This window comes from Ylistrum balloti, unplaced genomic scaffold, assembly GCF_031769215.1.
Source record: "Ylistrum balloti isolate Yb309-2 unplaced genomic scaffold, AGI_CSIRO_Ybal_v1 Utg369918, whole genome shotgun sequence".
NCBI classification, from domain to species: domain Eukaryota; kingdom Metazoa; phylum Mollusca; class Bivalvia; order Pectinida; family Pectinidae; genus Ylistrum; species Ylistrum balloti.
In genome coordinates this window covers 119,779-137,076 of record NW_026782037.1, presented here as the reverse complement: position 1 = coordinate 137,076, position 17,298 = coordinate 119,779, and the positions used below count along the sequence as shown (strand labels likewise).

Sequence of the window (17,298 nt, the reverse complement as noted above, 5' to 3'; positions counted from 1 at the left end):
GCCCGGGAATCTACAACTTGTCTCTTAAACTTTATTTTTTGTTTATTAATTATCATGACTTACCATTCAGATCTAATATATGAATGTATTCTAAAACATAAAGAGAAATTCACATATTTTCAATGTTGCTTAGAAAACTCTTTTGGAAACAGAAACCCTCTGAGTTCTAGAAAATAATGAACAATGCATAATAAGCGAGTCTACATCAGATGATATTTAAACATTTTTCTTCTTAATAGAGTGGATTGCTCTAAAAATTGAACAACCTTAGAGCTAGTTGATACTCTCAACATTGTTCAGACCGATTCTTTATCCCATGCAAATACATGATATTTAAGCGCCAAAATTATGAAAACAATTCTTTTTCTATAAGCACTGATTAACCATTTTTAACTTGAAAATACATATAATTACGCAAATATATAAACCAATTCTCAATTTGATACCACACCCACTGAAACTGCAAAGGAAATTGTGATGATTAACACAGAAAGGCGTGGGTTTAACAAGACCTTACAACAGCTAACTGATCCAAGTATTTTTAGCCCAAAACAGATGAGGCAACAAGCTCAAGTGTGGGCGTGTCAGATGGTAGGGGAGTTGTGGTGGTGGTGGGGGAATGGATAGTGGAGGATAGTGGCCTGACAGATGGGAGGTGAGTGGTGGTGGTGGTGAGTGATAAATGAAGAGTGGAGGACAGTGGCATGACAGATGGTAGGGGAGTTGTGGTGGTGGAAGGGTAATGGATAGTGGAGGACAGTGGCCTGACAGATGGGAGGTGAGTGGTGGTGGTGGTGGGTGATAAATGAATAGTGGAGGACAGTGGCCTGACAGATGGTAGGGGAGTGGTGGTGGTGGTGGGGGAATGGATAGTGGAGGACAGTGGCCTGACTGATGGGAGGTGAGTGGTGGTGATGGTGGTGGGTGATAAATGAATAGTGGAGGACAGTGGCCTGACTGATGGTAGGGGAGTGGTGGTGGTGGTGGTGGTGGTGGTGGTGGTGGTGGTGGTGGTGGTGGTGGTGGTGGTGGTGGTGGTGGTGGTGGGGGAGAAATGGATAGTGGAGGACAGTGGCCTGACAGATGGTAGGGGAGTGGTGGTGGTGGTGGGGGAGAAATGGATAGTGGAGGACAGTGGCCTGACAGATGATAGGGGAGTGGTGTTGATGGTGGTGGGGGAGAAATGGATAGTGGAGGACAGTGGCCTGACAGATGGGAGGGGAGTGGTGGTGGTGGGTGATAAATGGATAGTGGAGGACAGTGGCATGACAGATGGTAGGGGAGTGGTGGTGGTGGTGGGGGAATGGATAGTGGAGGACAGTGGCCTGACAGATGGTAGGGGAGTGGTGGTGATGGTGGGTGATAAATGGATAGTGGAGGACAGTGGCCTGACAGATGGTAGGGGAGTGGTGGTGGGCGATAAATGGATAGTGGAGGACAGTGGCCTGACAGATGGTAGGGGAGTCGTGGAGGTGAGTGATAAATGAAGAGTGGAGGACAGTGGCATGACAGATGGTAGGGGAGTTGTGGTGGTGGTGGGGGAATGGATAGTGGAGGACAGTGGCCTGACAGATGGGAGGTGAGTGGTGGTGGTGGTGGGTGATAAATGAATAGTGGAGGACAGTGGCCTGACAGATGGTAGGGGAGTGGTGGTGGTGGTGGTGGTGGTGGTGGTGGTGGTGGTGGTGGTGGTGGTGGTGGTGGTGGTGGTGGTGGTGGTGGTGGTGGTGGTGGTGGTGGTGGTAGTGGTGGTGGGGGAGAAATGGATAGTGGAGGACAGTGGCCTGACAGATGGTAGGGGAGTGGTGGTGGTGGTGGGGGAATGGATAATGGAGGACAGTGGCCTGATAGATGGTAGTGGAGTGGTGGTGGTGGGTGATAAATGAATAGTTGAGGTCAGTGGCATGACAAATGGGAGGGGAGTGGTGGTGGTGGGTGATAAATGGATAGTGGAGGTCAGTGGCCTGACAGATGGTAGGGGAGAGGTGGTGGTGGTGGGGGAATGGATAGTGGAGGACAGTGGCCTGACAGATGATAGGGGAGTGGTGGTGGGAGAGAAATGGATAGTGGAGGACAGTGGCCTGACAGATGGTAGGGGAGTGGTGGTGGTGGTGGGGGAATGGATAGTGGAGGACAGTGGCATGACAGATGGGAGGTGAGTGGTGGCAGTGGTGGTGGGAGAGAAATGGATAGTGGAGGACAGTGGCCTGACAGATGATAGGGGAGTGGTGGTGGGAGAGAAATGAATAGTGGAGGACAGTGGTCTGACAGATGGTAGGGGAGTGGTGGTGGTGGTGGGGGAATGGATAGTGGAGGACAGTGGCCTGACAGATGATAGGGGAGTGGTGGTGGGAGAGAAATGGATAGTGGAGGACAGTGGCCTGACAGATGGTAGGGAATGGTGGTGATGGTGGGGGAATGGATAGTGGAGGACAGTGGCCTGACAGATGGTAGGGAATGGTGGTGATGGTGGGGGGATGGATAGTGGAGGACAGTGGCATGACAAATGATAGGGGAGTGGTGGTGGGTGATAAATGGATAGTGGAGGACATTGGCCTGACAGATGGTAGGGGAGTTGTGGTGGTGGTAGGGGAATGGATAGTGGAGGACAGTGGCCTGACAGATGGGAGGTGAGTGGATTTGGTGGTGGGTGATAAATGAATAGTGGAGGACAGTGGCATGACAGATGGTAGGGGAGTTGTGGTGGTGGTGGGGGAATGGATAGTGGAGGACAGTGGCCTGACAGATGGGAGGTGAGTGGTGGTGGTGGTGAGTGATAAATGAAGAGTGGAGGACAGTGGCATGACAGATGGTAGGGGAGTTGTGGTGGTGGTAGGGGAATGGATAGTGGAGGACAGTGGCCTGACAGATGGGAGGTGAGTGGATTTGGTGGTGGGTGATAAATGAATAGTGGAGGACAGTGGCCTGACTGATGGTAGGGGAGTGGTGGTGGTGGTGGTGGTGGTGGGGGAGAAATGGATAGTGGAGGACAGTGGCCTGACAGATGGTAGGGGAGTGGTGGTGGTGGTGGTGGGGAAGAAATTGATAGTGGAGGACAGTGGCCTGACAGATGGGAGGGGAGTGGTGGTGGTGGGTGATAAATGGAGAGTGGAGGACAGTGGCATGACAGACGGTAGGGGAGTTGTGGTGGTGGTGGTGGTGGTGGTGGGTGATAAATGGATAGTGGAGGACAGTGGCATGACAGATGGTAGGGGAGTGGTGGTGGGTGATAAATGGATAGTGGAGGACAGTGGCCTGACAGATGGTAGGGGAGTCGTGGTGGTGAGTGATAAATGAAGAGTGGAGGACAGTTGCATGACAGATGGTAGGGGAGTTGTGGTGGTGGTGGGGGAATGAATAGTGGAGGACAGTGGCCTGACAGATGGTAGGGGAGTGGTGGTGGTGGTGGTGAGGGAGAAATGGATAGTGGAGGACAATGGCCTGACAGATGGTAGGGGAGTGGTGGTGGTGGGGGGGAGGGGAATGGATAGTGGAGGACAGTGGCCTGACAGATGGTAGGGGAGTGGTGGTTGTGGGTGATAAATGAATAGTGGAGGACAGTGGCATGACAGATGGTAGGGGAGTTGTGGTGGTGGTGGGGGAATGGTTAGTGGAGGACAGTGGCCTGACAGATGGTAGGGGAGTGGTGGTGGTGGTGGGTGATAAATGAATAGTTGAGGTCAGTGGCATGACAGATGGGAGGGGAGTGGTGGTGTTGGGTGATAAATGAATAGTGGAGGACAGTGGCATTACAGATGGTAGGGGAGTTGTGGTGGTGGGGAGAAATGGATAGTGGAGGACAGTGGCATGACAAATGGTAGGGAGGTGGTGGTGGTGGGTGATGAATGAATAGTGGAGGACAGTGGCCTGACACATGGTAGGGGAGTGGTGGTGGTGGTGGTGGGGGAGAAATGGATAGTGGAGGACAATGGCCTGACAGATGGTAGGGGAGTGGTGGTGGTTGGGGGGAATGGATAGTGAAGGACAGTGGCCTGACAGATGGTAGGGGAGTGGTGGTTGTGGGTGATAAATGAATAGTGGAGGACAGTGGCATGACAGATGGTAGGGGAGTTGTGGTGGTGGTGGTGGGGGAATGGATAGTGGAGGACAGAGGCCTGACAGATGGTAGGGGAGTGGTGGTGGTGGTGGTGGTGGTGGGTGATAAATGAATAGTTGAGGTCAGTGGCATGACAGATGGGAGGGGAGTGGTGGTGTTGGGTGATAAATGAATAGTGGAGGATAGTGGCATTACAGATGGTAGGGGAGTTGTGGTGGTGGGGAGAAATGGATAGTGGAGGACAGTGGCATGACAAATGGTAGGGAGGTGGTGGTGGTGGGTGATGAATGAATAGTGGAGGACAGTGGTGCAGAAAGATTACAGTTTATACTAACAGATGATCATTTTACTTGGTTAAATAGTCTACCTTGCTAACATCTTGCTTACATACAATACTAATCACATATGTCACCAGAACACTGATCTTCATTGGTAAGAGAACATCTTAAAACAGGACGAATCAAGGAGACAGGAAACCTGTAACCCACCTACTGGTGACATGTAGGCAAGTGTAACACAGAATGTCAACATAAATCTACGTAACAAACTGATCACAATAAATCAGATTGAAACACATCAGAATACCACCAAAATATTCAATTTTCGTCAATACCTATTTCAGTTTTTATATTCCGTATTAAAATTTAATGACCAAGAACCCCAACCTCTGAGACATAAGTCTTCCATCTAACGTTACAATCAGTATTATTGATAAACCAATTTTGTAACAAATTATGCTATCTTAAACATAGATTGTGCAATTGTGCATGTGGGTGTGTACTAGCTAGAAGGTCGCACAGATATTGTGTGGCTGGTCCATTTTTTTCCCATTTGCACAAGTTGTATGACTCAACAATGGTTTCTCTGTCAACTGACTTTTTATCTGTCATGTTGAATATGACTTCTAAAATTAATAAAAGTTATAAATGAATTGATTTTACATTGTCATGTATAAAAATTATCCAGTCCTTCATGACAATGCCAGCCAACAGACAATAATATTGCTTATACTGTGTATAAAAAATTATTAAAGTTCAACATGAACAGTTACTTACTTGAAAAGTTTAAGTTGACAGGCTATTCAATGTATAAATATATATGAAGCCATATGCTGAATCACTCTTTTTCACAGATATAAATTAATCCTGATAAAACATGTCCACATCAAATCATTTCCGGGATCAACCTCGTGTATCATACACCTGAAACAGAGCAGAAAAGGCTGTAACATAACAGTATCAGCTTACTTTGTAGCAATGGTGATGACTTATTCATTACACTCAATCTATTTTTGCTTCAATCATCCCAAGCACGTATCATAGCAAATCTGTTTCAAATACAATCATATGCTCATGAGAAATAGATTTTGATTAATGACCAATCTCTTGAATGTAAATGTACCCAAACAATCAATAAGACTGTGCTGACACAAAATCTCAACAATTTTCTCTTACAATCATTTCACAGCCACAAGAAGAAGGTATCTTATAATGGTATCACTAATTTGTATATACCATGCATGTAGTTGATTAATTTCTGGTTCTCGGTAGGGGTCAATGTTGAAATTATTGGTTTGTTTGTCATAATGAGGTGAGATTTCATCTTAAAAACTGGTGGTTTCCATTCTCAGAAACTCTCGGAAACTAGACAATAGTGATCATGGACAGTGTGACATCAGTGATCATGGACCGTCTGACATCAGTGATCATGGACCGTCTGACATCAGTGATCATGGACCGTCTGACATCAGTGATCATGTACAGTCTGACATCTGTGATCACGGAGAGTGTGACATCAGTGATCATGGACAGTGTGACATCAGTGATCATGGACCGTCTGACATCAGTGATCATGGACCGTCTGACATCAGTGATCATGGACCGTCTGACATCAGTGATCATGGACAGTCTGACATCAGTGATCATGGACCGTCTGACATCAGTGATCATGGACAGTCTGACATCAGTGGTCATGTACAGTCTGACATCAGTGATCATGGACAGCGTGACATCAGAGATCATGTACAGTGTGACATCAGTGATCATGGACCGTCTGACATCATTGATCATGGACAGTGTGACATCAGAGATCATGTACAGTCAGACATCAGTGATCATGGACAGTGTGACATTAGTGATCATGGACAGTGTGACATCAGTGATCATGGACAATCTGACATCAGTGATCATGGACAGTGTGACATCAGTGATCATGGACAATCTGACATCAGTGATCATGGACATTGTGACATCAGTGATCATGAACAATCTGACATCAGTGATCATGGACAGTGTGACATCAGTGATCATGTACAGTCTGACATCAGTGATCATGTACAGTCTGACATCAGTGATCATGGACAGTCTGACATCAGTGATCATGGGCAGTCTGACATCAGTGATCATGGGCAGTCAGACATCAGTGATCATGGGCAGTGTGACATCAGTGATCATGTACAGTCTGACATCAGTGATCATGTACAGTCTGACATCAGTGATCATGGACAGTGTGACATCAGTGATCATGGGCAGTCTGACATCAGTGATCATGGGCAGTGTGACATCAGTCATCATACACAGTCTGACATCAGTCATCATACACAGTCTGACATCAGTGATCATGAACAATCTGACTTCAGTGGTCATGGACAGCCTGACATCAGGTATCATGGACAGTGTGACAACAGTGATCATGTACAGTGTGACATCAGTGATCATGGACAATCATGTTTTGTTGAAGGGAGGTGTAAATTATCTCTAATGTGTGATACATTTTCATGTAGATTCAATTTTATTCCTGATGTACAAGTTATAAAACTTAAATCAGGCAAAATCAATATTTATAGGCTGGAGGCGGGTTCTTCCTGCTCACCCTTACTAATCAATCCCCTGCGCAACCTCGGGTATCCAAGCGAAAAATGAAGAAACTTTTTATTCTTTTTTATAGTAACAGTGGCATTGGTTCTATTTTAGATATTATAGTATTACAAATTATTACTACTTATTACATCAGATAAATACAAAGAATGTGCATTCAACGTTCAAAATATTCACCACCATAACCTCATGTGCATGAGTCAACATCATCAGCCTACTTGTATTTTTCTCAATAACTTGGATTTATGATGGAGAATGGTTTGTCTGTGTCAAACTTTGTCGGACTAAAAAAGGATTAAGTGAGATTAACATAACTGTAGATTTAAATGAAACAAGAAATGAATGTAACACTATTCATTATTTATTTCAATGCTGCTATTAGGAATTAAACTGGGACTGCTTTTTCATTAGTGTTACACATAACTGAACAAGCTAAAGAGAAGTTCTCTCTAACTGAGCAGTAAATTGTAACCAACATTAATATTTTATCAGAGTTAAACTCCCCTCCAGGAAAATTTTTTTTCTTGAGTTTCCAGAGGTTACAGTGATTTTTGTGGCATGGCTTAGTATTACTCCTGAGTCTGTAGGTAGGTGCGAGGTGACAGAGGTTGTTATTTCACTTTAATGTCTCTGCTAGGATTTGAACACTGGACCTCTGGTTTACGTACTTACACTCAACTGATCGAGTGGAAGACAAGATCTCTAGCTGATTGGTATATTGCTGCCAGTATGTTACAGGGGCCTTTACAGTACTACTTACATATTATATGTCCCTGTTATGGTACCAGTATCACATAATATATCTCAGGAAAGAACACACCCTACAGCTTCCAGGGGTTAGTAATGCTTATCAGGCATGGCCAAATATCATTTCTAAAAACCTATGTATACAATGTAGGTGTGGGAATCAAAGAAAACTATCATTTCTGGCTTGTGATGTCCGACACTCATCTGATCAAGTTAATGAGAAGTTCTTTTTGGCCGAGTGGTATACTGCAGCTAGTATCTTACCAGGCTTACAAGAAAATATACTAAACTCATTTTTTGAACAAGCAAATGTTAGAAAAGTCTTCAAATGTGTGACTTGCATGTACTGGCATGTATGAGTTTGAACGCTTTTTGTTATTGTCCCATCCAGTATCATTCTCTTATACTTGAGTGGAGTTTAGGTAAAGAGTGCTTTATGTATGTAAGCCTAGTAAATATTAGTTGCGATACAGTACTTGGCTTGAAAAAAATTCTCTTTAGCTTGATTGGTTGAGTGTCAGACTAGTAAACCAGAGGTCACAGGTTCAAATCCTAGTAGAGGCACTGAAATAAATAATGATCTCTGTTACATTAGTGCCCCTGTTTTAACTCAGTAATCATAATTAGCATTATTTTCACAGGCATCACTGTAACTCCTGGTAACTTGAGGACAAGTTATTTCCTGGAGGTGGTGGAGGATGGGGGTTTATAACCCTGGTAAAATACTAGGGGTGATATACCGATGGACTAGCTAGGGAGAACTTTTCTTTAGCTTGATTGGTTGAGAATCACACTAGTAAACTTGAGGTCCCAGGTTCAAATCCTAGCAGAGGCAGTGAAAGAAGTAATGACCTCTGTTACATATTGCAGTACTCTGAACTTTTCTTAATTTTCAAAGAAGCACTGTTACAGCATGAACAGTCACATTAAAACCTCTTCAGTGCCTTGTCGAGGTATTTGCATCTGTGGATTTCTTTATTATCCTATAATTTTCGACTATATGGATGGAGCAAATATAATTTGCATTTCCGGGTCGATCAGACCTGGTTTTAAGCCTTAGTTAATTTCTGCTGTCAATTGAAATGTTTGTCATCCGACAGTTCGAAGCTACATGTAGATAGACTATATGCGCGTCTGGTCCTGTTTTAGTTTCAGCATTAATTTACCTACAGAAGATTTTGGGATCTGCTCGGATTTTGTTCTCAGGTTCCTGCTCGCCTAGTAATAATAAACTAATAAAGATTGCTGGGAATCTGAAGTCACTATACCACTTTTGGGATCTAGCAGCGTAACAATACAGATACTGTACAGTTTTGTCCGAGATATTAATACCATTAATGTCCCTTTTATTCATTATTTAACAGACATCACTGATTTTTTTTAATCAACCAAATAAAGCTAACTGAAAAGTTTATAAATGAATAAAAAATGGCATTCCTTTGTTTTGTTTAGTTTGTTTACCTTTGGGTTTTCTGCACTTTTTTCACCGAAGCGTCGAAGTAACCCTGAACACTTGAGTGATCTGAGTCAGTAGAATGATTCATCAAGGTACTTCGGTATCAATCTAAATACTTCGGTGAAATACCTCATTTAGGAAGAATGTTATGGGGTTCTATAAACATTCTGTTGTGTCCTCAGTCCTTTGAAAAGATGAAACATAAAATACAATACTGTATTTAAAGATACCGTTTATTAACAATTGTATTTTGTCTTTATGTATTACTGCGAACCCCTTCTCGTTAATCGGGGACTCCGTGGCGCAACGGTAGCGCGTCTGACTCCAGATCAGAAGGTTGCGTGTTCAAATCACGTCGGGGTCATGCGACATGTATTTTTTTCATTCAATTTTTGAGATTTTGATATTAGATGAAAACGTCGTGACGAGTGTCATGATTATCGATGGAATTCGGACGAATGTTTTTCATTTTCGCGAAAGAATTTCAGTAGACTTAGGTATCTGATTAGACCGATATAAAATCAAACGATGTTCTCGCTGTACACAGTAATTATGTCGTTTTTGTTTGGTGGAGAATGCAAATGACATCACGAATAAATGTAAACCTCAGACCCTATAGAGTTTCGCTATGTGTTTAAGGTCATTTTACACGTATCACAGACAATATCCAGCTTTACTCTGTTTTTTCCTACAATTTTTTTTTATTGCTAATCATTGGTTAATTTGAATAAGGGACCCAAACATGCAAAATTTATGACGGGACTTGATGAAATTTTGTACATGTCTAAATACATTGAGGACCATGTAGTAGATTAGCGTCTTTAGATAAAGTCTATTATCATTATTATTATTATTGAGCCCAGGTCCATAGATATATTTAAAATACCAAACGAAAGAAACTCCAAATCCATTCTATGTCTTAGGCTTTCAAATTTTGTAGCATGGTATGCCCTTCATTGCCGAAAATTGACTTCAGTCTAAAAAGAAAATGCGGAAGACATTAATCTCAAGTGGATGATCACAGATGCAGTGTATATTAAAAAAAAAACAACATAAAAAACAACAACAACAACTGAAGTAAATAGGCGAGGATGGCTGTACATCAGGTGGGAGAAGTTAAATAGATACATAAATGGGATGGAATTAAGTTCCATCTACGAAGGGAGGAAGGTATAAAGGATAAGTTGTAAGAAAAATGTTAATTGTAAGATCGATATTTTCTACAATAGATTGTTTCAATAATCTAGAGTTAACTTGTTGAGCTTTTTTTGTTAAATAAAAGTTGTAGTTGTCTAAGTTTTGCGCGATTTGAAAGAGTATCTAAATCTGATTAAAACTTTATATCTTCAATCCGCACATGAGAAGGATGGTCTGTTGTGATAGGAGTAACTTCTCTTTGGACTTTCGCTAACGTTTTCGTTTCATATTTGCTACAATTATCCTTTAGTTCTCAGGCATATTCAGCATAACTGGCAAAATTAATTATCTATAATTTTAAAAAATACTTTTTCGATTGAAAAAATATTTCAATCGTCATAAGACATTAATTATTTCATAACGGAGACCCCGCCTCACCCTGAGTGTTAACAGGACGATAAAAGAAACACCAGTAACCCATAGTTATAAGGAAAATATTCCGACATCTTTGATTGAATTTGTGTCCATGCCTTCGATACGTTCTCAACAACACTGTGATATGAACATTGATCGTTAACACATGTCTGTGTGTTTTATTTTGTTTATATTCACATTTGTTTATTTGTTACTATATGCTATGGTCGAAATACCAGGATAACACATTTCCTGGCCTAATATAGCAAGTCATATTGTCATTTGTTCATGGAACAACGGCGTTGATCTTGTATGTATTTAACCATATTCAGGGGCGTAGCTTCCATAGAAAGAAAAACCCGGGCTTACACATAAAAATTCCGTGCATAGAGTATGCCGGACAAAACTAAGGTTGAAAATAAATATCAGGGGTTGAAGTTTGTTGTTAAATAGATTTAAAAAAAAACTGTCTCAGAAAACGATTCAAAACATCTTTGAAATCATGAAATTCATTTTCCGTCGGGGGGCTTCGTCCCCATGATACCTCCCATCCCCCCCCCCCCCCCAAGACCATGCCCTGGACCCGCTGGCGGCCCCCAGACCCCTCGCCTGGGCTTACATATTTCTGCTGGGCTAGCTACGCCCCTGATATTATATTTGTATTTAAATTGTCTCTCTGAAGCAAATTAATTGAGATAGGGCATCTCTTACAGTCACGCACGATTCATGAAAGTGTTTAGAATCAATCATTATCTTCGGCGATCAGTGCATCAGAGGTTAAACTATCCCGGAACAAAAATTCTTGTATATAACAGCCTGTGTACACCGGGTAGCTCTGTTTTGATCAGAAATGACAGACAGTTCTGGAGGCGACGTTTAAATGTGGATTGGCTAAAGATTTTGCAGCTTCAGCTTCATACGTGTGACTGAAAGCAATTCTACACCGCAATTTTAGATGAATCGACAACGTTAAAATATGCTAACTATGATATTTGGGCTGAATTGAATATACACTTTGATGTCAGCAATGTAGCTTCCCGAGAGACAAGCTTCCCCATAGACAAACTTTCCTATAGAGACAGACATTCCTATAGAGACAGACTTCCCTATAGAGACAAGCTTCCCTAGAGACAGGCTTCCCTATAGAGACAAGCTTCCCTATATAGACAAGCTTCCCTAGAGACAGGCTTCCCTATAGAGACAAGCTTCCCTATATAGACAAGCTTCCCTATAGAGACAGACTTCCCTATAGAGACAATCTTCCCTATAGAGACAAGCTTCCATATAGAGACAGACTTCCCTATAGAGACAGACTTCCCTATAGAGACAAACTTCCCTATAGAGACAAGCTTCCATATAGAGACAGACTTCCCTGTAGAGACAAGCTTCCCTATAGAGACTAACTTTCCTATAGAGACAGACATTCCTATAGAGACAAACTTCCCTATAGGGACAGACTTCCCTATAGAGACAAACTTCCCTATAGAGACAGGCTTCCCTATAGAGACAAACTTCCCTATAGAGACAAGCTTCCCTATAGAGACAGACTTCCCTATAGAGACAATCTTCCCTATAGAGACAAGCTTCCATATAGAGACAGACTTCCCTATAGAGACAAGCTTCCCTATAGAGACAAACTTCCCTATAGAGACAAACTTCCATATGGGAAGAAACTTCCCTATAGAGACAAGCTTCCCTATAAGAGACAAGCTTCCCTATAAGAGACAAGCCTCCCAAGAGACAAGCTTCCCTATAAGAGACAAGCCTCCCAAGAGACAAGCTTCCCTATAAGAGACAAGCCTCCCTAGAGACAAGCTTCCCTATAAGAGACAAGCCTCCCTAGAGACAAGCTTCCCTATAAGAGACAAGCTTCCCTATAAGAGACAAGCCTCCCTAGAGACAAGCTTCCCTATAAGAGACAAGCCTCCCTAGAGACAAACTTCCATATGGGAAGAAACTTCCCTATAGAGACAAGCTTCCCTATAAGAGACAAGCTTCCCTATAAGAGACAAGCCTCCCAAGAGACAAGCTTCCCTATAAGAGACAAGCCTCCCAAGAGACAAGCTTCCCTATAAGAGACAAGCCTCCCTAGAGACAAGCTTCCCTATAAGAGACAAGCCTCCCTAGAGACAAGCTTCCCTATAAGAGACAAGCTTCCCTATAAGAGACAAGCCTCCCTAGAGACAAGCTTCCCTATAAGAGACAAGCCTCCCTAGAGACAAGCTTCCCTATAAGAGACAAGCTTCCCTATAAGAGACAAGCCTCCCTAGAGACAAGCTTCCCTATAAGAGACAAGCCTCCCAAGAGACAAGCTTCCCTATAAGAGACAAGCCTCCCAAGAGACAAGCTTCCCTATAAGAGACAAGCCTCCCTAGAGACAAGCTTCCCTATAAGAGACAAGCCTCCCTAGAGACAAGCTTCCCTATAAGAGACAAGCCTCCCTAGAGACAAGCTTCCCTATAAGAGACAAGCCTCCCTAGAGACAAGCTTCCCTATAAGAGACAAGCTTCCCTATAAGAGACAAGCCTCCCTCCACACATAACTCCACACGTAACAAGAACCACAACATACTGATGACCAACATTTTAGCTGTTGACCTAAGACGTAATTCTGTAGAGTGATAAAGCTTCACTTTGTATACGTGTTTACCTTTTGGATTCCAAAAACATCTTTTTTAAAGATGGAACACAGCTTTATTCAAAACTTTTCCGTGAATGATGTCTCCCAGAGCACAGGTGAAGGAATGTCACCTAATTATGATGAGAATAAAGAATTGTTGACAACAGCTAATGATGAAATATGTAAATGCATGCTAGATTTTACGGTATCAAGGAAATTAACCGAAGCGAAAATGGATACATTTGACAATTTCCTAACTCGCTTGGCAGTCATTGCTATATCAAAGGGGCGACCATATTTCCACGGCGCTTACGAATCTGTTGGAAGTCGGGGCGAAGGTCTGGGATTTTTAGCAAACGATACAGATACTCTCTGCACCCTGACAACACTCTCAGCATGTTTTCCATCGCCGGAAGTGGATCTTTTGAAAAACATGTTTATAATTGATACAGAAGACTGTCACCAAGGATACTGCAAACTGAAATTCCATCGACAAAATGTGAGTGAAGCGTATACAATACCCAAACATCTTATCACAAAGAGAAAAAGAGACGTCTTTCTTAACAATTGTGCTTTGGTAAGAATGTTTCACGAAGGCAACAGAAAGTTCAGTACCTGGCATTCACATGGACCAGCTCTGACCAGTGATGAGCTACAGCAGGACTGGGTCATTGCTGTCAAATGTGTAAACCCCAATCGTCTGCTCAACTCTTACACCGAGAGAACAAGAATGTGGCCAGACAGTAAAATGGTGGAAAAATTGCGAACGGTTCAATATGCTCTTGTTAGCTCTTCTTATCCAACTTGTAGAGAACCATCTTTAGAATTTCGTATTTCTTTTGCATCAGCTGAAAAGCTTCTAATCAGAAGTTTTTCTGACATTCAATTTGCTGTATACACTTTCTTGAAATACATAAAGACACGTACAGAGGAAAGCGTTTGTAGTTCAGAAGATGTGCTGAAATCATATCATGTGAAAATGGCGATTCTTTGGTGTTGTGAACAGATGGATCCTACTGTATGGACGGCTAATAATTTCTTGTATTGCACTTCAGTGTGTCTAAAATTTCTTCAGAAATGTTTCCTTTCAAGGTCTCTTCCACAATTATTCATACCGGAAAACAATTTGATTGACCACTTAGACCCAAACGAGTGTGAAAGGATTGCAGCTTATTTCGGGAGGTACGTAGATCCTATTAATCCAAAGATGTTTCTGAACTGCTTGTGCGACGAAACGTTTGATGACGATTTTGATAGAATTTTCATGCATCCCAGACGAAATTTGTCGGACCGAATTCGGAAATTGTTCTTCAAAACAACAACATCAAATATTGCTATTGACAAAATATCAGCAGTGATGGAGACTGACACATTGTCGTATATACTAGCAGAGTTGAGAGTGTACGATGAACATGTGTTTTGTCCTGTGTTGTATGAAACCATTTTGGACCTGGATAACATTGTATCCTTGGACATGATCGATTGTATACGATCCCTTCTTTACCGTTTCCTCGCAGATATAATACACAGACAACCCGGATTCCTCCGAACTAACATTCGACAAGCAGAAGAGTTATACATTCGCGGTATTCAACTTGTATACCCTTTAAGCAAATTTGACGACAACGAATTTTCAGGAAGTTCTCAATTGTCATTGTTTTATTACCTAAATAGTGAGTATGAGAAAGCGGAATCAGTTTTGAAAAAAATCGGATCAATGCTTTACACAGTGAATCCTACATATGTTCTGTCGATAATCCTTGTGCACAGTGACCTTCAGCGACTTTGGCATGACGACTTTCTTCGAGGGATGGTGGAGCGGTTTGGTGATCCAGATTTGGATACCATACCCATTAAATGTAATGTATTAGCACTTTATATCTTTGTTCAGTGCTTGAGTAGGTTGTACAGTGAAGAGATGCATTCACAACAAAACAGACTCCAGAAATTAAAACGCTCTGTTCTAGCAAATATCAAACAACTAACAGGATTTGACTCGGAAACTCAGTTGTACACATCAATGGTTCTAACTCGTACAAAAGCCCTGATACTGGAACTATTGTCTAGTGTTCACTGATATATATGTGTATTTATAGAATGTATGTTTTTGTACCAGAAATATGTGCAAAAATTCATAAATTATCTCTCACTGAAGTCATGATCCAACCACAGTAACACATATAGTATTGAATGATAAATTTTGTGACTACTCGCACCCTTCTACAGTAAATAGTGATCAATATTGTACGTAAGGCAATAGAACACAGCAATTTCTACAATTCCAGGGACGTTTAATTGCCCGATGATACTAATCACCAAAACTTTACTGTACCTGCCTGTTGTATACAACTGACAAGATGTAAAACCATTTACGTGTAAATGTGAATTTTCTGATGACAAAATGGCATGAGTCCAGCTATTGGGTCAGCGTGGAGGTATTTTGTGCCATTACTAAATCTCTGATATCATTATTTAATTCTGTGATCGACATAACATGTTCCATGTTATTCTGTGATATCCGTATATGTTTCATTCTGTGATAGACATTACATGTACCAAGTTATTCTGTGATATCGGTATATGTTTAATTCTGTGATAGACATTACATGTACCAAGTTATTCTGTGATATCGGTGTATGTTTAATTCTGTGATAGACATTACATGTACAAAGTTATCCTGTGATAGACATTACATATACCAAGTTATCCTGTGATACCGGTGTAGCATGGTATTGTGAAGCATGGGGAAATGAACAGAGATCAAAATACCATAATGGTGAAATGAACCGTCTATTATTTTTTATTCGACCACTCGTGAGAAGAGTCATTGACTCAATGTATAATCATAAAAAAATAAAGTCTATAATTATCATAACATGTTCCTGGTTTGTGTTTTTTCATGGAGTCCAAATGAAGGATACCTGTAAAAACCAAACAGTACAGGACACCTGTACATGTTGAGGGCTGCGACAGGAAACAAAATAACTGATGACATCTTTTTTATCTATATAATGATTTTTTTTTCCTTAGACAAATGAGGACACATTATTTGCATACCATTCTATTAGATGTTAAAACCACACTACAGTAATTGATTACCACTCCTGAAGGTTCTGGGAGCGAACAGATAAACCTGTACAATGTTGACACTCAAAATTTATCGTAAGAGACATTTACCTAATAAGTCATTGGGCTATTTATTGTGTTCAGGAATACTTCATAAACATGAAGATATCAAGTTCATAATTTGTTTTGAATCATAGGGGTATACGGTACTCCAAGGAAAGACTACATTTATGATCCACATAAAATGTATGTAATCATTATTCTTAATATACCTCATTTCAGGCTTAATAATTGGCTGAAATCCAATTATATTTCGTATAAATTCGGTCACTGCAATTTACAGGGTTTTTTCCTAAACATTTAATATGACATGGAAAAGATATGAATAAAATATTTAGTGGTAAATAAACCAGTACTTCTTGACCCTGTCATGATTGGCAATGAAATTTAATTGCATGAAGTTTGAATCCAGGTTTAATGTAGTAATACAGTGTATCTAGATTCCTTGAGACAGTATATTGACCAGGACAACAACAGATAATTGTTATTTATTTCTAAAGAGGAGGTATATTGGCCATGACAACAAATAATTGTTATTAATTTCTAAAACGGAAGTATATTGACCAGGACATCAACAAATATATGTTATTTATTTCTAAAGAGGAGGTATATTGGCCATGACAACAAATAATTGTTATTTACTTCTAAAGCGAAGGTTTATTGACCAGGACAACAACAGATAATTGTTATTTATTTCTAAAGCGAAGGTTTATTGACCAGGACAACAACAAATAATTGTTATTTATTTCTAAAGCGAAGGTTTATTGACCAGGACAACAACAAATAATTGTTATTTATTTCTAAAGCGAAGGTTTATTGACCAGGACAACAACAAATAATTGTTATTTATTTCTAAAGCTGAGGTA

At 41.2% G+C, this 17,298-nt stretch overlaps 2 protein-coding genes and 1 non-coding gene across 3 annotated transcripts; 2 read left to right on the top strand and 1 right to left on the bottom strand.

Moving 5' to 3' along the window:
* Positions 1-541: 541 nt before the first annotated feature.
* On the bottom strand, positions 542-3,125 carry LOC132546877 (mucin-2-like). Its single transcript, XM_060210603.1, has 2 exons — positions 2,935-3,125; positions 542-1,751 (listed from the first exon to the last, which is right to left on the bottom strand). The coding sequence occupies exons 1-2, from the start codon at positions 3,123-3,125 to the stop codon at positions 542-544; spliced, it is 1,401 nt and encodes a 466-aa protein (XP_060066586.1).
* A 6,303-nt stretch (positions 3,126-9,428) lies between these two features.
* Trnaw-cca (transfer RNA tryptophan (anticodon CCA)) lies at positions 9,429-9,500 on the top strand. Its single transcript has one exon. It is a non-coding gene; the product is annotated as a tRNA-Trp (tRNA).
* A 4,536-nt stretch (positions 9,501-14,036) lies between these two features.
* LOC132546875 (uncharacterized) lies at positions 14,037-15,383 on the top strand. The gene has a single exon (XM_060210602.1). It carries the CDS (start codon positions 14,037-14,039, stop codon positions 15,381-15,383), a length of 1,347 nt encoding a protein of 448 aa, XP_060066585.1.
* Positions 15,384-17,298: the final 1,915 nt, after the last annotated feature.